This window comes from Antedon bifida, chromosome 6, assembly GCF_963402885.1.
Source record: "Antedon bifida chromosome 6, ecAntBifi1.1, whole genome shotgun sequence".
Taxonomy (NCBI): domain Eukaryota; kingdom Metazoa; phylum Echinodermata; class Crinoidea; order Comatulida; family Antedonidae; genus Antedon; species Antedon bifida.
Window position 1 is genome coordinate 25,923,918 of NC_136231.1, and position 24,359 is coordinate 25,948,276.

Consider the following 24,359-nt stretch of genomic DNA (forward strand, 5'->3'; position numbering starts at 1 on the left):
CATCATCAATTTTCTATTATGTAGGAATGATTCCAGGTGCAGCGACAGATGAATCAATCATTAGTAATGATGGTAAGAAGTAGCTTAAATATCTACAATTTGAATTATATACAATCGACACATGGATACATATAGATAGATACACATAAATTGTATAAGAAATTTACAAAAAGTAGACAAAAGTCTGAAAATATTGTATTAAATATGAGAAATAACTGGTAAAGAATCACATACTGTATGTATTTGAATAAACGCCCCGCTTTGAATAAACGCCCCCACCCAAAAAACTTCATTTGGAGTAAACACACCCCCCCCCCCTCTTCTCCTCTCAAATAAACACCCCAGGCTGTTTATTTATTTCCTCTAATACACGCCCCGCCACATACACATATTTCTATTTAGTAGAATTAATTGATTGACATGATCTACAATTTACCAAGAATTTTAATATAATTTTTACTGTATTTTATCACTTCTTCTGTTGTTATTTTTTTTATATCTAGGGTATTTATTTTATTATATACAAAATAAACTCTTCCCTCAAATAATCCCTCCTGAATAATAAACACCCTGGGAAATTTATTCAAATAAACACGATTTTATACCATAATGTTATGTGCATAGCATTGTGATTGTCATAGAGATAGTGACATATGGATAAATTTTGTATATTGAAACATAAGTTGTAGTTAACATTTGCGAATGCTGGTATAATTTAATTTTGAATAACACACAATTTTTATGAACTGAACAACATGCTTTGAAAGCATGCTATTTATTACACTCTCAAATTCTATGTATATTCTTAGAACAATTGATTAAAATTCTTGGAAAGAACATGACGTGCGTAGTAATGTTTGTAGGTGGATGATACTATGCAGGCAGTTGTTGACCATGTATTCAACTTCCCAGTGGGAGTGCATTGCTACACCTTTCCACCCTGTTGTCATCATGTTATCATGCCTCACAAATGTTGCATGCTCAGCTTTTATAGAGCTCTGTCTACACTATCAAACAAGTTAGACAAAAAAAGTGTGATGTGCCTAAATATGGTGGTGATATGCCTAAATATGGTAGTGATATCATCATGTCCATATATGGGCACATTATTTTGTCTTATAAAGTTTGATAGTGTAGACAGAACTTTAGTATTATAAACGAAATAGAATCATGCTACTTGGGTGAAGTAGAACTCTATTAAGGGGACACCTTAGGGACCTAACAAAGTGTGACTTTAAAAGGAGGGGTTCTGCTGTATTTTAATTCAAACAATTGATATTTTCCTGTTTATTTTTCAAATTTTAATGCTCTGTACTTTTAATTTTACAGAACAGAGATTTGTACCAGTTCAAATGAACACCGAGCCAATGGATACAACTAACAGTGTGCCTAACACCCCCACCAAGTAGCTGATTGGTCGGTTAGTTTGATAGTTGATAGCCACCAAGAAGTTGATTGGTTGTTAGCTTGGTGTCGCTTCTACTAAACAGCTGATTTGTCTTTTAGCTCGATGTTAACGCCCACCACGTAGACATTTGGTCTATTAGCTTGGTAATGTGGAGTTATGAATCTCAAACAAACAAAGCAGCCATACCATTGAAGAAGAATTGCCTACTTCATCTTTGTATATATATTATTATATATAGCAAGAAAACCCAGTTTTTGTGCTTCCATATTTGTATATAGATATTACATTATATATATAAACAATGCACACTTTTGTGCTTATTTTGTTTCTTTTTCAAAATTATAATTCCATTATTAGTAAATAGTTAAGACAAGAAGAGCCTTGATATTTGAGAGTTGGCATGGATGTAGATTAGTACTACCTCTCTGGCTGTCGTTGTCATCGTCCTGTTCCCATTGGCTACTCTAATAACCAATAATCTGTCTGTCAGTGTCATATTGCATCTCGCTCCATGTTTACTAAGAAATATGAAATTGAAGCTCTGGTTTGGAAATTGTAATAATTGAAAGCAATAATTTAAAATGAATATAGGTAATTGATTGTATATTATAATTGATTGATAAATTTATTGTTGAAGAAATGGGTAATATTTTTTTCTGACATATGATGTTGACTGCCAAGGAAACGTTTTCTTCAATGAAACATTTAAAAATGCTTCACAGAAAATAGATAAGGTCGATGGAAATGGAGAATGCAAAGAAATTGATGTAATATGTTGAGGTGCAATGAACTGCAGATTATGTGTTGTTATAATGTTTACTTATGTAGTGCTGCAAACAGTTAGAGCGCCCTCTATAGTATGGCCAGTTAGAGCGCCCTCTATAATGGCTTACACATTATGTGACGGTAATAGATATAGAATGTTGACTGGTTTGTTGCGTTACTAGATGTAGAAGCCATGGGTAAAACAGGATCGAGAACATACAGTGAATTTTAATTACAGAAGGGATATTTTATTATTAAGGATTGTATATATTGAAATGTGTATATTATTTTTTATTAAGAGTTAATTGGTGAATTGAAATATCACTGTTACATCCAACTGAAACAATTAGCATGCTCAAAGATTGGTTTTAAAATGGCTGATGTAAAAGAATAGAATTTTTAAAATGTTATTCAAATTTAAAATTAATTAGATTTTCAAAGGGTTATCAGAATTAACTGCTAAAAAAGATCAAAACTAAACATTTATTAAAATAGTTAATCTATATTATTTAGATTTTCTTCCACTGTCTCTTCCGTATTTTAAAATATTTATTTACATCACCCAAATCACTTTATAACATATAAAGGTTCTTAAACAAATGAAAATAATTAATTAAATTTTTATTTTCGTTATGTTTCTGGATTGAATGAATGTTGACCCTTGACCTGGAACTTATCGTACATTTGAAATGTACCAAATAGATGTGTCAAATTATGTTGCATTATTTTAATGCTTTTTATTTGTTTGTAAAGATAGTTTTTAATTCTCACATGAAGGAGATGTTTCAGTGAATTAACTGTTTAAAGTGAATTAACTATTTAAAAGTCAAACAGGGTAGTTTTACACATAAGAAATGGAAATAATATTAAATTTCAATAAACAAGTTGTAGGGAAAACAAAATCTGTAGAATGAATTTGAATAAAACCATAGGTAGCAATACACAAATTAATTTTGAACCGTTGACTTTGAAAATATTAAATGAAACAGTTTTTAACCAATCAAAGGTCAACATTAAACATTTTTACTTTTAATAATAATAATAAGGTTATTTGTAACTTCTGTACAGAAAAAACAAACATAATTTTAAGCATGTTATAAATAAAATAAGTTTATATAAACTATCAACATGCATTCATGTGATAGTGTTGATTCTTAGGCTACACTAGCAAACTTTTGTCTTCTGCTGCATACTCTGAGATCTGTTAGTCTCTGTTACTGCAGAATCACATGACTGCAAAGACTCTTATTGATTGGCTCACAAACCTCAGCAAACTAGTTTGTCAAGAAGGTGCATGGCCTAACTTCTGAAAACTAGTTTGCAGTTTGCCAAAGTTTGTCAACTGTTTGTGTACACTTGCAGTTTGTGTAAGTTTGCATTTACTAAAGTTTGTTAGTGTAGACTAGGCTTTACATAATTGGATTAAGTTAGTATTATCTTTTTTATTATTTTAAGGAGATAACACATACATATGCTTGATATATATCTTAACACAGTCAAAGACTGACTGCCTATACTCAGATTAAAAATGTAGAGAATCATAGGCTACAGGTATAACCGGATTGAAACGGTATCTTTTACGTGGTAAACAACCAAAGTATTATTTTAGGTTTTCTTTATTATCTTGACTTGGTAGAAACAATCATATCTCTCAATATTTTATATATTGTTAATAAGGACATCGCTATAGGGAGGGGATTCAGGCAAAATACAACCATTATATATATCTTTCTTTGGATTTAAGCCCTTATAAAAAAACCTTGTCCAGAGAAACCAAAAGTTTTTTTATGTGAAATAAATTCAAATTTGTTTTGTCAAATTATATTTTTGGGGACGTTGCAATTAATTAATCCTTTCTTAGTTTTCATTTGAGTTTTCTTTGTTTACAGTGCTTCAATGTATATAACAACTTATTTTTAAAGTATTATTACTGTTAAGTTTGAATTTTCTTTTAATATTAAAACTGTTGTTATCCTGTGCACCAAGTGCGAGATGTGAAAGTTATCTATAATTATAGAGAAGATGAAAGTATATTTTCAACGATCAAAACATGTATAAAAGGCTATTTTTGTGTGTTTATTATTGCATACGGTATATTACTATTAAGTTAACAATTGCTACGGCTTGTATTAAACATGGTTATATTACACCTCTCTTAAAATATACTCATATAAGTCTGCTGTGAAAGACTAGTACAGAAGTGTTCATGTTTTTATAGGAGTCAGAAAATTCATGCAAGATAAGGGTACTGCAGATGATGCACATTTAAGCTTGGTTCCCACTAGGACTGTGTTGACCAAATGACAAGCAACTTTGGTCAACTCACTTGCGTTCCGTTACGTCCTTGTGTTGCGTCTCTAGTGGGAACCAAGCATTACTGTTCTGTTAATCCCAAATTTGGGGTTTTTTTTGGAAATACTGCAAAGTCCTTAATAATTATGTCTTGAATTGGCATGGATTATAAATTTCTGTTATAATACTAGAATTTCCTGATAAAATATAATGTTCTAGAGATCGGGGTTTGATAGTAAAGGTATAAATTAAGTGATTCATTTAAAGAGTAATTTTTTATTTTGTTGCCCTTTTATGCGGTCATGCCATTTGATTTTAAAATCTTGGATATAAGTTTTAAATGTTTTCCAGTTTTTTTAACTCACTACTAATTAAGTGGTTAGTTTTGTAATGTTTTAAATTTAAATGTGAGTGTTGGAGGATAACCAGAGTCTTGCAGCCTAACTGTAGAATTGTGCATTGGTGTAGACGGTCCCTTCGCAACCAATTTTGGCTGTTGCTTACATATTAGAATGTTTTCACTTGTCCCTAGTTGGAACGTAATGTTTAATTTATAATTTTAGCATGTTCGGGATGCGTTTTTATTATGATGAAGTAACCTGTGTTAAAATGTATTTTATCACAAACTAATGAATTGTTTATTGGAGTGCAATGCTATTTAAAAAAGTTTTTTTTTCTGTGCCAAATTTTTAGAATGCTATAAACCAAATAGTGTTAATCTGTAGATGGTTGCAGAAAAGTTTCTCAATTGGATTTGAAGGTTAAATTCTGTTAAAATGCTTATTTTGCTAAACATGTAGATCTCGCAAAATTCATAAATTACATTACACGTGTCTGAACTATAATTAGTAGTTTCATTTATGTCTAAGTGAATTTTACGGTATTTATTGTGCAAAATCTTGACGTTACTTGACTTAATGTTGCAGACATTCCAATAAAAAGGAAAACAAAAGTTGCGAATATTCGGATATGGTTGAGGATGGGCAGAATTTGCAACATGTCGTGTAATAATTTATTACGTAAGTGGATAGAATAATTGATAACTGTGCCTTGATTAACATTGATTTTCAACAAGTTGAAGTGTATTCATCCCTTGCTATTTTTTTTTAGGACTTTTCCTTCAAATAAAATTATAAATTGTACAGCTATGATTTCATAATAACCATATATGGGCACATCATTACTGTATTTGGGCATATGTTATAGTTTATAACCATACGTGGGCACATTACTATATTTGGGCATGTCATAGTTTTATGGAAAAGGTAGTATGTTCAGCAATTAGCTAATGTTTCAAACTACATCTTTATAAATGAGGCAAGGTAAACCAACTGTAAGTTTGTAATGTTGTAAATGATGTTTAAATTCTGCAAAATAAGAGTATTTTTATGCAGAATAAATTAGTTTTATAATGTGGAGACAACATTTACATATTCAGCTGATATAAATTTGTATTATTATTTTGTAAAGAATAATATATTTGTATGAATGATCTTTGGTCTGTCTTGCTGATGTTTTAATCTTTTTAACAAGTTTTTTTTCTCTTGCAATGTTTTGCCTGACTTCAATATTAAGAGCGTAAACTAGACATTATATTCAATAACAAGTATATTCGAGAAGTGTACAGTTTGTATAATATGCATACAGCTTGAAAAAAAAATATACCATGCACAAAATTACTAAAAGATTTGTCTTTGATTGTTTTCTGTCCATGTCTGCTTTCTGTTTGTCGCCCTCTCTTGGAAATAAGCAAGTCTTGTGTTGTGTCTGCAACCAAATTATATTCCACATACAGTACTTAAATGAACAAACAAATTTTCTTGGAATCTTTGATGAAGGCGCATTTTAGGTTGACCAGGGAATTGCTAATTAACAACCAGGATTTAGTATATTCAAACCTGATTGGATAGAAAAACGTGTTACTGCCCTCAACATGTCAGTAGTCAATTGTCAGTTTTACACAAACACACAAAGTTACTGTTATAAAAAAATCATTTACTGTATAGTGTTTTAATTATCTATCAGTATCAAAATACAAATTCAAAACTAGTGAAAATTGTTTGCCTCACAAAACCTTGCAAAAGCAATTTAGTTTATCTGTTTAAAATGTGTCCATGAAAAAGGAATAATTTTATTTTTATTAATCTGCCGGAGAGAGACAAGAAGTCTGTAATTTTGATCCATTTTATTGTTGATGATATAAGCCTAGTTTAGCATATCATTCCATTGTGTAGACATTCTGATGAGCGATGAACAAATCAGTAACTTTTAAAGTTCTGGCCAATTGGACATCGAGTGTCGTCAACGTCATTGACACGTTCACCTGCAGTGTGTGTGTGCGGTTAATTGACTAGAAAATGAAGAGAACGAACATACGTGATATTATATTTCACGGTTCAGCCTATAAACATCGACTTTTCCACAACTCATTAAATAAAATATAAATATAAGCTTTTTATCGATCGTTTCTATTTCCATTTATTGTCACCATTTCTTGCTCAAATCAGAAAACAATCACAAAATATTCTTAAAAATTAAATTATAACCAGAATTGCAAACCAGAAAACATGCATTTCTTTAGATTCAATAAATAACATTATTTCATCATGTCCATTTTGGACATTTACTGCATTTTTAAATGACAAAAACAAGAAAATTTAATTGAAATACAAACTATTAACTGAATTAAACCAAAGTGAGCTGTTTTGTTTGTCACCTATTACTCAAATATTACATTTTAAAATTAAAACTAAACAACAAAGCTATAACCTTGGTTCGAACAGGGGTTCATTCTTCCCTGGTTCGAACAATAATAGGTAAATCTAGGCAATTAAAAACATGAACAACTTAAAAAGCAAGCAACGGAACTATAAATGAATGGCATAGCACCTATGAGTTGTTTCTTTTCCTTATTTGGCAGGTAAAGTACCCATGGCAGTAACTATGTTGTTTTGTGAGTTATTTGGTGGGTAAAATGCATCATACTCATTTCAAAGGTAAATTAATCCCAAAAAAAATATTACCTTTTATCATTACAATAAATATGTATATACAGTGTTCATTAAGAGTGTACTCACATGGAGTATGTAGAAGGTGTTTGGTACATCAAATTTATTGAACAGTTTTTAGCTTTTTAAAGCTTGTTCAAAGTTATTTACAACAAATACATCACATAGGATTGTCGTAACACACATCTAAGTCAATAACTTACTATTCTAGTATTAAATAAATAGAGACATTTTTATCTTTACAGACAATTATAACAGTTAGTGGATGCTAATTGATCCTCTTAATAGTTACAGCTCTCATAAGTACAATTATTGCAAGCTAAGACTAGGATTAAACAATTGCATTGATTCCTCGTAATTAAGCTTGGTTCCCACTAGGACGCAATGCAAGCAAGTTGACCAATCACATGCGACTGTTCGAATAATCTATCGCTTGTGATTGGTCAAATCACTATGCACCATGTTACGTCCTTACGTTGTGTTCTAGTGGGAACCAAGCTTTATTCCATGCTCTGCTGCAGTGGCATGACCAGAGAAGATAAGCAAGAAATCACTCATCTGTTATGGAATGGATTTTGGCAATATCTTATGAATGCTTTCTTGCCATCATTTGGCGTCTCTTGGACCATATCACTTCTAAATACCTCACCCATTTGGTTAAAACATTGCGTTATTTATAAATACGAATAAAAACACAGGTATATTCACATTAGAATATTTGTATCCAAAAAATATACTATCTTTAAAGATCGTACCAAGAGTAAATAAAATCTATAGCACTATATACACCTTTAAAAAACAGCATTTATTTAATAATTTAATGCGATTGTTTTACTTTTAATTGCATTGGCTAAGCAAATGGAGTGTTGCTATAGATACAGAAGATCTTTACCTAACACTACTTTTTTTTGTATTTTTATTTATTTTTTATTATTTTTTTTTTTAACATTTTAAATATTTTTTTTTTTTTTTTTATTTTAGTACAAACTTGAGTTTTCTATTCTCTTTTTTTTTTTTTTTTTTGTGGTAGTTTTTATTTTTTTTTTTTTAACAGTCTATACAGTATTTATTATACACACATTTTACTCATTGATATCAGCAACATTGTCATTGTGTTGTTTAGAGTGTTAATAATTGTATGGCAGTTTTTTCCACATCGACATTGTTTTAAATATGTTTAATGATTTAAATAATTTTGATTTGGCAAGTTAGTCTCGGCTGTGTAGCAAGAACATCAAATTTAATTAAATGCTCTAAAAGGGCAGAATAATTTTCTCGTAGATCACACTGGTCATTTTCATCATCACATTTAACAATGCCAATTGTAAATGATGATGCAGAATATAATATTTACAGTACCAAAAGAAGATGCATAACTTCAAGAAAGTGCATAAATTGTCATGTTTAACCTAATGTGTGGAAGATAGAATATTACTATTATAAAAAATTACTATAAAAAGTATAGAAAAAATATACAACTTATGAGTCTAAGGAAATGTACAAAGTTATCTTATATACTGTTGTTTATGAAATTATCTATAACAGTAAATAATAAATAATATGTAAATAAGTTATGCATTTAAGCAAATCCATCACCTAGCACCAATAAGGCTATGTTCACACACACAGCACAGGAGCGGATCTAGAGGGAGCACTACGGGATACTCTGGATCCGCCCCTGCAGCGTTTGTTTCCAATTCAACGCAGCGTTAATTTTGGCTAACGCTAGCGTTTGAACTGTAATTTCCGTCATCGCTGATGGCGGCCATGTCTGTTCGTTGGCCAGAGTAAAAATCACTGTTGCCTCTCTCGTCTGTGTTTGAATTCCAGATGTTGGGTATCCAGACACAGTGTACCAACATGCTACCAACCTTTCAGTCGTGAGTGTGAACATACCCTTGTACATATTATATATACAGTATTTACACAATTATGCTTAATAATTATATATATACAATATATACATATATGTTGAAATACATACAATATTTACATATTAATGTATAAGTATAAACAATTATACCAGATAATGTATTCATATTTATAATATTGCTGATAATGTTTAACATTTGACATACATTACATTATTACAATAATATTCTTCGTCATGTTATTGTAGCAACATTTAATGTTGTTACGTACAATACATTCTGCTTATTTCGTATTTTTAAGCAAACCTACTAGTCACAAGGGTTTAAACATTCATTATTGATCGTGCTGCGATGACATTTCACTAAGGAATTTGTAGGTTTTTGCATTATACATGTGCTTTTCTTTTTACTGAAAATTGTTTCCCTTTTTATATGAATCGGGAGTTTTCGGCTGAACATGCAAGCCTTAACCGACAGAAGAATTTTTGTATCACGTAATAGCGTTAGGGTTTATGTTCTGCCGAAAACTCCCTAATTACCAATCTCAAACTTGTACTCCATTCTTGTCATCGTAAGTAACTTTACTATTATAGCTATAGTTAATCATGGCCTGGGGGTCAAGGTCAGGGTCACCTCCCATTGTGGTTCCATTTCGTTGATGTACTTCAAAAGCCTCTCTTCTGTGGTCAACTAGTGCTGGACCCCATGCATCTGTTGGACTGGCCATTACTTTCAATCGCTATAATCAAATAAAATAAATATTATTTATACTTTCTGGGTTTCTTCTTCACTCACAAATAAAAATGAACTGAAGTATATGTGTGATAGACCTCTCCAATGCTCTGCTACCCACGTATGTTAAGCTCTGTCTACACAATCAAACTAGTTTGACAAATCAAGTGTGATACGCCCAAATATGGTAGTTATATGACATCATTAAATCCATATATGGGCACATCACATTTTTTTGTCACATAAAGTTTGATGGTGTAGTCAGAGCTTTAGTCAACCCAACAATTACACTATAAAGCACCAAAAAGAATGTTTTGTATTAAAGTAATTATAGTAACTTACATCAACAGCGGAACCTTTCTGCTTAATAAAGAAATCATAGATGGCAAGTCCAGGAATGGGTACAACAGCAGTAGCATACAGAAACCAACCAATCACATGAGCCCAGTCGGGAAAATCAGAATTTCCGACGGTAGGAGCTGTCCAGTTAGCCCAGTCAAACAAAACGACAGCCTGGAAAAGACAAAATTAAATATTTTGTTATTGAATATTCTTAGCAATTACATTATGTAATCATCATACCATTGCCAACTATTGAGCACTAATTAGCAAAGTGTGATAGATAATTTGTTTGTTTTTCACCTAATTGTTTAAATCTATTGATCACATCTTAGGTGACCTTCTTTTTGTATTTATATTCATCACTGTACAATATTTTGTTTGTTTTGTTTAAATGTGTGTTGAGTTAAATTCACAAATAAATGTCCTCTTACTGATAATATAACAGGTGTAATAGCAAGCCAGTTGAGAGGCCACCAGTAGAAGAGAGGTGAATCCACAATGCGGTCACCGACCATCGTACGGATATCATTAACGAATCTCTTGTAACCGTACAACCACGCAATTCCAATACATTCTCCGAGACCATATAACAGGATTGGGTTTGCTACGTATGAATCGATTAATGCAACCCAGTAATTTCCAGCCTGTAATTACAAAATGATATGTAATTGTTATTAATTATGCAAATATGTAAATTATTATTAATTATGCAAATTATTCAATACAGAAATCAACTTGATATAAATTATATTAAAGGTAAATAACAAACTTTAATATCTTAATGTTTTTGATGAAGATAAAATAAATGAATAGAAAATAAATTTTAATAAATTAGGCCTAATACAGAAACATAATTGTTTTTAAACTAAAATGATTTATACTTCATAGTTTCAGAGCTATATTAAGATATAAAAGACCACTTATGTTTTTTTTTATATATTTCTTTGATATTAATCCATATTGAATGAATCATTCATACTTTTAATATATCATATTTAATGTCTAGTGTATATAATCTCCTTATCCATACCTGAGATACACACAGTAAGCCAATGAAAAAGCTAAACGAACAAAAAGCCCCAAGTACGTATAATTTCTTCTTCCTCAACTGCTTTGGATATTCGTCGATAACCGCTGTGATTATTGTTTCAACAATTACAAACTAGACCAAAATGAAAAATTAGAACACATAAGCTGTGGTGAGTAGAAACCCGCTTAGTCATGTTAGTGTGAAGTGAGCACTTTAAGTACATGGAAATAGACACTTACATTGAGAATATGGTATGAATAACAAAAGAAGTATATAGTTATAATAGCATTAGGAGGTTTAAATTTAAAAAATAAGTATTTGCTATTTGAAGAAGGATTAATTTTTAATCTCCAGCATATTGTCTGTTTTACATCCTGTATTAAAGGCTAGAAAATTGTGAATAAGCAAAATACCAACCTGGCTATCAAGTCCAAGAGTTAGCAACATGAAGAAAAACAGGAATGCCCATACAGGAGCGCCAGGCAGACTAGCAACAGCTGAGGGATACGCGATGAACGCTAATCCAAAAGCTGAAAGAACAATCGTCAAAATATTTATGATTTAGTGAATTTCTAACTCCATTTTTCCCTTTAATCTGTCTTTAATAAAATATAAATCAGTATTTATTCTGGGTTGATTTGGATTAAAAGAATTAAAATGTTATTTTACTTTTTAAAATGTGTATCCATTACACATTGGTTCATTATATATAACCCTTCTGGCCTTCTAATTATTGTAATAATTTTTTTAAACTTACATTGTGTGACCACATCCTCAATTGGCTTATCAAGTTGTTGTGCCATGTACCCAATGATAGAGAAGATCACAAAACCAGCTAATAAACTTGTTAAACAGTTCAAAATTGGGATAATCATAGCATCTCTGTTGAAAAAAAAATGAATTATAAAAGTTTATTTCCACAATGTAAATACAAAAGTTGTTAAAATTAGAAACTAATAAGCGCTTTAAGGTTTCTTAGTTATATTACTGAAATTTATAATACCTGAAGCAGTTGTTTCGGAATTTGTTGTATGAAGCTAAAGTGATGAGTCCACCCCATGAAGCACTGAGGGAGTAGAAGATCTGAACGGCAGCATCTTTCCAAACTTTAGGGTCCCTCAATCGGTGCCATTGTGGTGTGATGAAGTACTTGATACCTTCTCTGTGTCCATCGAGAGTTAGGCCCTTGATCAGCAGAATGATAAGGACAATGTATGGGAAAGTGGCTGTGAAGTAGACTACCTTCCCTGATGATTTGATTCCCTTGGCTAAGCAAACAAAAACAATACCCCAGGCTAGAAGGAGGCACAGACCTAGTTCCCACACAACATAGCCGGTGTCATTGATGCTATCAGATCTCTGTAAAGCCTCATATCTGGGGAGAAGAGCATAACAATTCATCAAACCACTATTCACTTTGAATTAAAATACCTAGAAATAACCCCATAATCTTTTTGAATGCTTCATGCAGTGTCATTGACGTCACTACCCAAACTGATTATTATCGATTTTTGTTATTTTAATAAGTACCCAGGGTTAATTTTCTGTCAGTCATGATTCATTACCCCTTTTAATGTTCTACTGAAATTAAAAACAAGCGTCACATTCAATGACATGTTTTTAAAAACAACCTTTTATTTTGTAGGATTGAGAATTAGAAATGGCAGTTAGAAACAGATCTAAAAATGTTATTACTGTATAAATGTGAATTCAAATAAACGAACAAGTAGCCTGACTTACAAATAAAATTCTTCACTTGCGCCAACACGTTCTTCTCTGAAAGGATCAACGTACAAAGACTTATCACCGCCCGCACTAATGTTGTACATAGCCAACTCGGCTTCGGAGTAGTCACTCATGTTAGCACACGTATTGTTAAATGTGACGAATGTACCGTTGCCGTGTACGCAGTCTTGCACCATCTCTGCACAGTTGAAGACCGAGTTCCATGCGTGATCGCAGCCAACCCATGGGAGACTCTTGGTGAGAGATGCGAACATGTAGCGAATAGTATACGTGATAATTACGTTGTAGTAAATACCGACGTAGAATGAAACGGCCATCATTCCATAACCAATGCCTATAAAAAAATATGAATACGATATATGCTTAGATGGCCAGTTGTATCATTCTCTTCATGTAAATGTAAATTGGTTTTGGTTAATTATTATAAATATTATTGACCAATCAAAAGAATGAATATTTCTCCACATAAACTACTATTTCGTATCATTTATTGTAAATATAATAAACTGTACAATGGAATCAAACATTTGTTATCACACAAAAAATAATATGATATTATTACTTACAAAATAATCAGCTTGTTTTAAATTTTAATAGATATTATCTGCATGTTTACACAAATTTAGGGTACATTACAAGCAAGTTATGGGAGATTTACCCACCAAGACAGATAAGCACAAAGATTTAGATTATTATCATAAGATATGTGAGACAGTAGCAATATCTGTCGCAATGCCAAGTTAGATGCTTAGCTACAATTTTAACATACCGTATCACGAACCTTTACATGCGATACAATTTATTTAATCTATGATAAAAAGCTGCATTGCATTTAACCTGCCTGAAGTGTATCTATTTAGCTAGTTTCATGCTAACATGACTGGCGTCAAAATGTTCTAGCGTAATTGCACGGAAGTAGGGGCTTTGACAATTCTACAATTATATTAAATGAGGATTCGTGACACTCGGGAGTTTCATGCGTCAAATGTAATACAACCAAGGACAATATATCTAAAATATAATATTAAATTATGGATAAATAATATTTGAATAATCGTTATAGATAATCAGCATCACAGTTTTGGATTTGTTCCAAGCAAAATCAATAAGTCTCATGGAAATGTGACGCTTTGTTTTCAAATAATCTTTGATGAGGATCTTTATATTTTGGTCGTCATCCAAGAAATTAATTTTTTTTTCCTCTCCTACTGAGAGCTGCTTGCAGGATACACTTAACATTAACAGGGAAGTTCTAAAAATGCAAAGACATGGGGAAAGTACCCTAAAAATTCATAACAACTATCTTTGTGATAAAAATATGAATGAAACATATAGTAGAACAATGCCCTTTCAAAAGTAAATACTACTAAAATGATGCATTTTGTTTCACTTTCTTTAAAACCAAAACAAACCACTTGCAATGTACATCAATGACTTTAAAACCGCCAATTACAGACCTCCCTATAATAGCAATTGACTCAACAAAAGAGTAGGCTTATATGAAATTAAAATTTAGCTTTAGTTAGAGATAGAATGATCAATCTAGTTCTATTTGTCCCATGACCTAGAGGATCAGAGGTGCGTAGTAGAGATAGAATGATCTATCTAGTTCTATTTGACCCATGACCTAGAGGATCGTAGATGAGATACAGTGCACCAAGTCTTTCCATATAGGGAATTAGTAGTTGTACTCATCATGATACGATACACAGACATAAGCCATATCTCCCAGTGGTGCCTATACCCCTTTAAAATTGCTACTAGCAAGGCTCCAGAGTTTATGCACACCGCGGCACCATAAAAAACGCCGGTGTAAACTCAGAATTTTTCTAGTCAATTTGAAAGGAACACGAAGAGTTCTGGAGAAAGATGTTAAGCACTGTCTACACTATCAAACTTTATGTGACAAAAAAATGTGACGTGCCCATATATGGACATAATGATGTCATATCACTACATATTTGGGAAAATCACTACCATATTTGGGCACATCACACTTTTTTTGTCAAACTAGTTTGATAATGTAGACAGAGCTTTAGTTTTGTGTTTCAAATTACAGGGAAATATTTAAAATTATTTCCGCAATAGATCTGAAGATTGTAATGTAATTCAAACTACAATAGTAGGCCTATATTCTTTCTTAGTAATTATTTCATTTTCTATTTCCTGAAATTAAAACGTACCTCGTAAAATTGGAACTGCACGCCATGAGGTTATAGGTCCGAGACTGCAGTATTGTCCAAAAACCAACTCCAAAAAGAAAAGGGGAATACCGGCAAAAAGCAACATAATTGTGTATGGTATCAAAAATGCACCTGTAAGATAAAAAAGGAGAAAATACATATTTTTGAAAGTCACCTTTTATTTAACATTATTTTTATACTGCATCGAGTATGCAAGAAATCTTAAGCACTGTTTTGCAATAAATTAATACACATTATGGGGAAGCTATTTAATTATTGAGTTACTTAAATAAAAAATAATACAGAAGCACTTTTAATCCGAGTCAAATCTGGTCACATGACTGCTCACGCGTGACTCTGCGGTAAAGAGAAGCGGTATTGACGTACATTACCAACGTCAAATAACACAGAATATCAATAATTTTCGATCGTTAAAATTTACTTCTCAAATTATTCTAGAAAAAACATGAGGTATTTGCAGAGATAATCTTAAATGTGATTATACCGTTTCCTTTGTTTTTTAACATTTTAATGTTTCTACTACTGTATTGCTATGAGGTCATGATTTCATTATAACACAATCATTCAGAAAAGTTGAATTATACCAAATTATGCAAAAAGTTGAATTATACCAAATTATGCAAAAAGTTGAATTATACCAAATTATGCAAAAAATGTTATTATACCAAATTATGCCAACAATGATATAAAAGGGCCTTTATCAATTATGCAAATGAAATATGTTAATTTGAAATTTTAATAAATATAGTAAAAATAAAAATGCGTCTAGAGAAGCTAAACTACTGTTTTATTATTATTGACATTTAACAAAAGAAAAAAAAACAAATTTGACTGCAGTTTTCGAAAAAAATTAGCATTGAAAATATTTGATATTTTGAAGGACATATTTGACACATTTGTAAAAAAATCATATTTTCACACGTTTGACAAATGATAATATGATTATAATTAGTTAATATCATGTGTTAGACTTGTGATACAGTTACAAATAGTACCGTGAGTATGACTAATCATAGTTTGGCATCAACATCGGTTTAGTAAAGCCCTCATTAATTTATATTCCCTGTCGTCGAGAACATTCTAGTTGACCATATATTCTGTAATCAGTCTTAAATATATATTTTAACATTTTTATGTAAATTAAAAGTTAAACAAGTAAAAAATATCCGGATTAAAAAATGTATTCGATAAAAATATTTAGATATTAAGTATTATGTATATATTTTATTTCTTGAATTATAATATGGAAACAGGAGCGGATGCAGGATTTTAAAATATTTTGAAATGATTGAAACTTCAACTTACCACCTCCATTGGAGTAACATAAATATGGGAAACGCCAGACATTTCCAAGCCCGACTGCGTACCCTAAACATGACAGAAGGAAATCTAATTGGCCAGACCAGTTTCCACGGACTTCATTTTCGTCTTTACTTGGGAGGTCAACGTCGTCGTGAGGTGCAGAAAAATCACTTGTCGGAACATGGCCACCGTTACTTAGGTGTCCATTTTCATCAATTTCAGTTACGTGTCCATCGTCTTTAGGAGGCTAAAATAAAAATATTAATACTTATGATATAATGAAAAATAATATATGATATATTAACATAAAATAATATTTTCTTTTTCATACAGTGTTTTTATGCATTCTTGTGTTGAAAACACCGATAATTCTCTCAACAAAAAGTCTTTGTGATGGAGAATTATATACACAAAACAAAAAAAAACATTAGGTAATACTTTAATCTTATTAGTAGCGACAAATACATACAAAATAAGAATTATGTAAAATAATTACAAATTTAATGATTTTAACATTAAAATCAAACTACATCAATATTTCCATGAAAATGTAAATTGAATAGTTGTCCTGAAATAAGATATTAAAAATTGAATTACTTTTACTTTCTGGACAATACTAAACTAAATTAGTCATATTAAAACATAATGAAACAAAGTGGCTAATTTACATATTTCACAAAAATAGAATTTAAAAGGAAGTTAGAAATAAAACATACCATGCCATGGAGGTATCTATTTTAATACCTCCATACTGAGAAAACTAAATTAAAGTCTAAATTCATTCATAATATTTACCTCCAAACTCTAGCCTACCAATCTTACCTTTTGCAATGCCATCTTTCAGTCTTAAATCTCAGTAATAATATCAAATTATTAAAAATTAACTTATTAAAAACAAAACAATAACAAAGTCAACGCGTCTGTGTGAACTAATATTTGCTAATGATGCGCCACCATCAGGTGCTCTGTTTATGTTTACTTTTTGATCCGGTCAGCGTATGATCCGGTTCCATTAAGGAGAACTGAGAATACACTACCATATTTGGTAAAATGGGTTGTTCCATTATATGATTTACATCTTTGTAGTCATCGACCTCCACTTAAGTGGTGTTGTCATAATCCGTTTATTTGACCATATGGTGGGGTCAGTAAATGAACACACTTGAACCTTTGTAATGTACATAAAGTGTAATTGTTTATAATTTAACAAATGACCCTCCTCCTCTCTTCGTCGACAGCTTCTGAATCGCAATCGGCCGGCTCATTTAGGAATAATAATAGTATTCCTGGAAGGATTGTTTACAAATCTACCATGGAGCTATCTACGGAGTCACCACCATAAAAATGAAACCCATGCAATGAAAGATAATCAAACAAATAAACAAAAACTACAGTTGTCATTCTACTACTACTACTAGTCCCGATTCTTAGCCTAGTCTCCAAACAAATACCGCGTACAATAAGGAATTTCGCGCCAGTCGTTAAACTTGGAATACGTTCAATAATAAAGCGCGCTAAATATTCCCGCCAATACTGAACGCGACGGCATTGTCGACGGGAAGTCATGCCTAATAATTCACGAGTTACTGATTCACGACCCAGCGGCGTGGGGTGTAATTTTCACTTGTTTCCCCCTCAATACGGATACAAGAAGTGCGTACGTGAGCAATGTAATTGTTTTTATTTATTACCCATGTTTGGTGGTGCTCCAGGAGCAATAGTAGCCTCTATGTATAGGAGAAAGGAAAACAGATACCTGGCACTGATATTTTAATATTTACCCCCCGGATATACCAAGCCTATAACAATCCCACAATGGTGTTGTACAATTTGGACATCGACCACCCTTAAATTCATTATATCAACAAAGTAGACCTACCGGTTTTTTTTCTTGGTTTTGTAGATAAAAAACACAAAGGATTAAAAAATAAAAACTTTGCGGTGGCCCATGTGGTTTTGCGTGGAATATTGCTCGGCCGCGATAACAGCCCCATCGGAACAAATGTCCTGCTGAGTACCGGTAGGTACATAACTTAATTGGATATTTTATTGATAATGCGGAACCACAGGTTGTTCAACCTTGGATCAAAAACCCAACCATTTTTTTTTACACATTTAGTATTTAATATTATCATTTTATTCCTGATTTAATCGTTTGTTGTTTTTTGCATGGTAATTATAAATTTAATGACTCGGTATGTCGGAAACTTATGGTCACATTATAATACTTTACGAATATGGATCTGATTAAAGCCAGACGGTTGTACCTCCCGCACAAATGCAAATTGTACATGAGGCTGTGAATTTATTGCGCCCTATGACATCTATTCGGAAAAGCCGGTACTATTACCAGATAGATTTCCGACACTCCTTTATTTAATAGATCAAATTCCCGGTGTCTTGGCTCGTTTCCAAGTTTTCCCATTCATTAATTCTTAAGTTATGCTTACACACACGGAGCTATGCGATTGGCTGCCATGTGACACCCAATCATATTATGCTAATTATTCATAATACCGAAAATAGCCGTGTGAACACATACGGTATTTAACTGTTTCGCGTCATGACAAAATTACCTACTGTGTGGTAATGCATAATCAAAAACGAATTTAGAAAATGACATGATCAAAACTCAATCATCAACATGAATTGTGTTCAACACACAATGACATTATCTGATGACGATACTACGTAGGTAGAATTTCCATGGTAAACGCTGTCACGTGTATGACCATAAATGGACATGAAGTGAAACGACAGCTGAACTATTTATTTCATATCGAAACAATTATCAACAAAAAATGTAGAAATATGTGCGGCATGACGACCAAAAGGAAGCGTATGTAATAGCATGTAAATGAAATCAATCCATAAAAATTGTATGATCAGGAATGATACGCTTGAGGAATCCAAACAGCGGTTACCGTAAAACTTGGAAATTAACATAAACATTCTGAAGCATAACCGGATTTGATCTTGCACCACTAAAGAGCGTATTTTACCGCCAAACGTCCCTCACTTTAGTTTGATCAAAATGAAATATATGTTGTGGTTTATCATATTAATAACGATTTGGTATTATGGCATAACTGACAATGCTTAAAACCACTAATCCCCCACGCCCAAGATTAAGTAAAATATCAAAACGGAAGTTTGACAATGAACACCTTCAATCTATACATATTTCTCGTGGATTATTAGAAAAAAATGATAATTTGTCATTTATAAATGACCTCAAAAACTAGATGATACTTTCAATCATCCTTGATACGTTGGAAATGTTTTACATCGTCTCTTTTTGCGCTAGCCTACTATAACCAACAACCTTAGTTCGAGAAATATTGTTTTTATTATATATCTAACTACTAACCACGTTAATTAATATACTGTAATAATTATATGAGCCTATGTTTAATATTTATACTGTTTAAACTTTTAATAAACAGAAAACGAGTTTTTTACACTTACCGTCTTGTCGAATTTTCATCAATCATGCTGACTAAATTTATGAATTATCCCAAATATTAAACTTTCCTACTAAAAAAATAAGATATATTAGACTCACCAGTGGTTTGTATTCTTTTTGTTCCGCCATGGATAAAATGTTTTCAATATGCGTATTAAAAATAATTCGTAAATGCGCCTTTTATTTCGTGTTTGTTGTGTTTCGTTCACTTTGTTATTGTGGAGATGTCAACAAAACAGTGTATATATACTACGGCACGTTGATGTTATTGGCTTTTCTTGTGAATGGATTGTGTGACGCATAGAGTTGCGCTATTCTGATTGGCTTATAGAAAACGTATTTTGCTTAATATAGTTCAGCTGTCCTGATTGGCTAAGAGAAAATAGGTGGGCAAAGCTCTATCAATTAAAATTGATAAAGGGGCAGTCAAGGTTGTTATTGTATACCTCTCCATCTATACTGTAGTAAGAATTTTAAATATTTTATATTATACGGTATAATAACACCAACGACGGAAATACTTGAATACGTGAATCTGTTGGTTCTGTATGTAGCCTATTGATGCCTATCTCGTTTACTACAGACTCCTCGTTATTAGTGGATTTGAGGCATTCTTGACAAATGATAATGATTTTATTTCTACTGGATCATAGGATTTGGGAGAGAGAGAGAGAGTGATTTTGATCAGGTCTGTGGCCCTGACCATGAGGGTTATCTTATCTAGGTCGGCCTACCTACTTCCTATTAACCTTGAGGAAACAAATAAATCACAGTTTCGTGGAATACCAAACCTAGTAATACACCTACTTCCACTAAATCAGTTGGCTAGGGAACATGTATGAATCTCTGATTGACGACTTGGTTCCTCGACCCTCATAGTTCATCTAGACCCATGTGCATTCAATGGATGATGTTTTCTGTAGCCCTAGTACGGATATCTATCTTGTGTACTGGTGAATGCGCTGGAAAATTGTCAATCGATTAACATAAAAAAATATTTATATGTAAATGACATTTTCTTTACTACTTTCTTACTAAATTTAGGACATTATTTAACAGCACTTATATGGGGTAAGTTTGGACTTAATAGCATATTCACACTCTAGTGTTAGAATATCACATATCTAAGTAGTCACCTTACGCATTCTATTGTTCCCAAATGTGTTACCTTTCTTGTGTCCTTTAAATTAAGTGTTGTGTTTTTGTTTTTGGCAGTGAAATACAATGACACAAGTGACTCAATGGTATGATACCGTGACCCTCCCAAATTTGCTTTCCATGAACCATGCCCAAAACAATACATAAATGCATGTTTCATTTCAACGTGAACTTATCTCATCATTCTAAAAATGGAATAGTTAAGTATGGCTCATTGACTCATGGGGGCACTATATCAAAGGTACAAGACTGTACCGCTTCGCAACAAAGAAAAGACTAAAGGGCGTACGTTTTAGGTTAAATCACAGCGAATGCCTTTATTCATGGGTATCAAGTTAATATAATGTGGTTTTCAATATGGCTTCCATACAATGTTGTGTATATTTAAAGTTACTCGGAAAAGAAACAGTATGGAATGCTGACTTCTAAAAATAGACCTGCTGTGTATCATTATTATCATTTTAAAAATAAATACGTATGGTGTGAAAATGTACGAAGACCTGTCATAAACTCTTATTATAATTCCATGCTCTTGTTAGATCCAAACTTTTCGCTTAGTCTCCTATATTAAAATGGAATGTTCCATCTCATTATTCATGACGTTACTCACAACCAGTTACAACCAGTGTAGTTTACGTAAACATTGTAGTATTTTATTAATCATAATAATAATAAACCGTTCGCCATCATCACAATATGAAGATAAAACTCTATCTCAACCATAAAGATAAAAGAAAGTACCAGTATAAAATAATATGATTAGAACATGCCTCCTCCACTCTCACATTCCACCCCCTAACCTGACCCTACCCTGTTTTGTAGAAAGACGGAATATAAATAAGTAATCTATACCTTTATTAATTATTCCGTTTTTTATATATAAATTTTAATTTTCGGTAAACCGTTTTTACAATGTTTTAATAAAAAAATAGAAACAAAGATCGAATACCCTTTAATAATTACAGACTTTCAACATTATTAAACAAATTTCGATTATAGATATTGATTGGTTTTTATCAAGGCCAGTTTCTTTCATCAATTTTACTATTTTTAATTTATAATTCGGATGATGAATTGATGCTTGGCAGAATGCCAGACTTTTAAGCAGACTTCTCGTCGATTTTTGTTTACAAACATTGATGCTAATTATTGCGTGGGCCACTGCCAGTAATTTATTCACATAAATTTATAATAATATTGTATATATTTATTATATTATTAAAATAATAATCGCATTATGATCAAAGTCTTTTTTTTGCCATATGATTAAAATACGTTATTTCGTGCGTGGTTAACTTAATTATTATATCATTTTGTATTATTATCATTAAAAAAAAAATGATTTTTCCATTTTTAAAAAAAGTTCTGTTTGTTTTTAATGATAACACTTTCAATATTTACTAATACCATAGTACCGTAATAAATATCTCTATATGCTATTAATACCCATAAAAAAATTAAAGGCAAAAGGACCGTAATTAAAAGTGTTTATTATGGAAGACTGCAGCAGTTAATTAAATTTATTATAAGACTATTAATATATGATTACTTAAATCATGGAGTAATCTTATTAATTCCATACTTTACAATAGACAGGATTATCATTGGTTTCCTAAATGTAATCCCACCCACATGACGTATACTACATAATAGTATGACGTCACACAACACTAATCCATCTAAACCTCTTTTCTTCCCCAAGTCAAAATGATAGTATTACGTAGATAATCCGGTTGTCCTCGTGTAATAAATGCACTTTTGTCGAAAATACCCGTCGAAAATACGAAAACTCCACAAGAGCATGTTGTGTTTACAAACGTATACACACTCTACACCCTAAGTATGGGTGTAGTCACTTTTGTCGAATGACGCCTACGGCAGGACAGATGTTCTGAATATTTTAATAACTTTAGGCCGCTGTGATAAAAATGAAAGCGAACGGAATACCAGAGATGTTTGAAAACATGAGACTGGGTGTTTGATTGTACACACTCGTATTTTTATCTATGATCATCTTCACGAAACATATTGTAGGCCTACATAAAACACATGATCACGTGTTACTTAATGCGGTGAGTTCAATTAATTATTTACAAATACAAGCCACCAAAATGAAATGTAAATAAATATTTAATCTCAATAAAGGGGAATTACTAGGAAAATGAAGAAATAATTATATAGTTTACCCAATAATTTGGTAATGAAAAATCAAACAATATTATAGCAATACTTAACGAGGGAATGATATTTTGTTCGAGGGAATATATTTCCCGAAGCACGTAAAAATAGCATAATGTCAAAATACTGTAATGTGTATCTGAACCCATACAATGGAGTAATACTAATGATTATTATGCTCTCGAATATAACCATGAGAAATTAGACATCCTCGTCTGAACAGGTAGATTTGAAATTGATTGGACGTCTACCAAATATTATAAGTAGCTTCAGACTTCAACCCGTCCGCCGTCTGCATCTCATCTGAACAAGCATTCCATCTCTTCGAATTGATGTTTTCAAAATTAACAAAGATATAAATAGCATATATGCGAGAGAGAGAGAGATGCGAATAGGAATTTAATGAAAATTTAACAAGATTGCTTTCCAACTTGACGTCATAAAGAGCACGCGTGCGGGTCCCGTGATTTCCGTGACGTAATTATGCTGTAATTACGAAGTAAGGTGTTTGTATAACGTATCACGCGGAATTCATAATACACTTTATGTCGGCGGAGGCTACATATGGGTAATAGGTTTCCGCATTTATTTTTGCGTACGGTATTTTATTGTAAACATATTCTCTCACTATCATCATAATTCATAGCATTTCCATCATCATCTATACAATATATATCTGAAATATCATCATCATCATCTCATCATCATCATCATATCATCATCATCATCTCATCATCATCGATTGTCTTCATCATGGAGGCTGTCATTATCACCATTGATAGTGATCATCATCATCATCATCATCGTCATCATCTCAATCATTTGATTTTCCGAATTATCATTCCTATTTATGTTAT

General features: G+C 31.9%; 3 protein-coding genes across 8 annotated transcripts in view; 1 reads left to right on the forward strand and 2 right to left on the reverse strand.

Moving 5' to 3' along the window:
- LOC144844238 (nuclear factor 1 A-type-like) overlaps positions 1-5,959 on the forward strand; it is a 30,162-nt gene extending 24,203 nt beyond the window's left edge. For all 6 annotated transcript variants that reach the window (XM_078701036.1, XM_078701037.1, XM_078701038.1 and 3 more), the window contains 2 exons: positions 25-72; positions 1,330-5,959. In XM_078701036.1, coding sequence (XP_078557162.1) covers positions 25-72; positions 1,330-1,409 — 128 coding nt within the window. In that variant the 3' untranslated portion in view covers positions 1,410-5,959. The remainder of the gene's footprint in view (positions 1-24; positions 73-1,329) is intronic.
- The window catches only part of LOC144844236 (DNA repair and recombination protein RAD54-like), a 172,400-nt gene that overhangs the window by 54,333 nt on the left and 93,708 nt on the right, over positions 1-24,359 (reverse strand). The window lies entirely within an intron of this gene.
- Positions 9,875-20,384, reverse strand: LOC144844239 (sodium- and chloride-dependent neutral and basic amino acid transporter B(0+)-like). The gene is made up of 11 exons (XM_078701042.1): positions 20,266-20,384; positions 16,704-16,947; positions 15,378-15,509; positions 13,189-13,528; positions 12,452-12,823; positions 12,206-12,330; positions 11,866-11,978; positions 11,449-11,580; positions 10,850-11,062; positions 10,419-10,589; positions 9,875-10,083 (listed from the first exon to the last, which is right to left on the reverse strand). Exons 1-11 carry the CDS (start codon positions 20,293-20,295, stop codon positions 9,889-9,891), a joined length of 2,067 nt encoding a protein of 688 aa, XP_078557168.1. The 5' UTR covers positions 20,296-20,384; the 3' UTR covers positions 9,875-9,888.

Excerpts from the sequence above, each read along its gene's own strand:
- LOC144844239 (XM_078701042.1), bottom strand. The coding sequence starts at position 20,295 with ATGGCGGAACAAAAAGAATACAAACCACTG. Across the intron at positions 15,510-16,703 it reads ATGTTACTCCAATGGAGGTG|GTGCATTTTTGATACCATAC; the intron begins GTAAGTTGAAGT and ends TTTATCTTACAG. Across the intron at positions 13,529-15,377 it reads TGCAGTTCCAATTTTACGAG|GCATTGGTTATGGAATGATG; the intron begins GTACGTTTTAAT and ends ATTTTTTTATAG.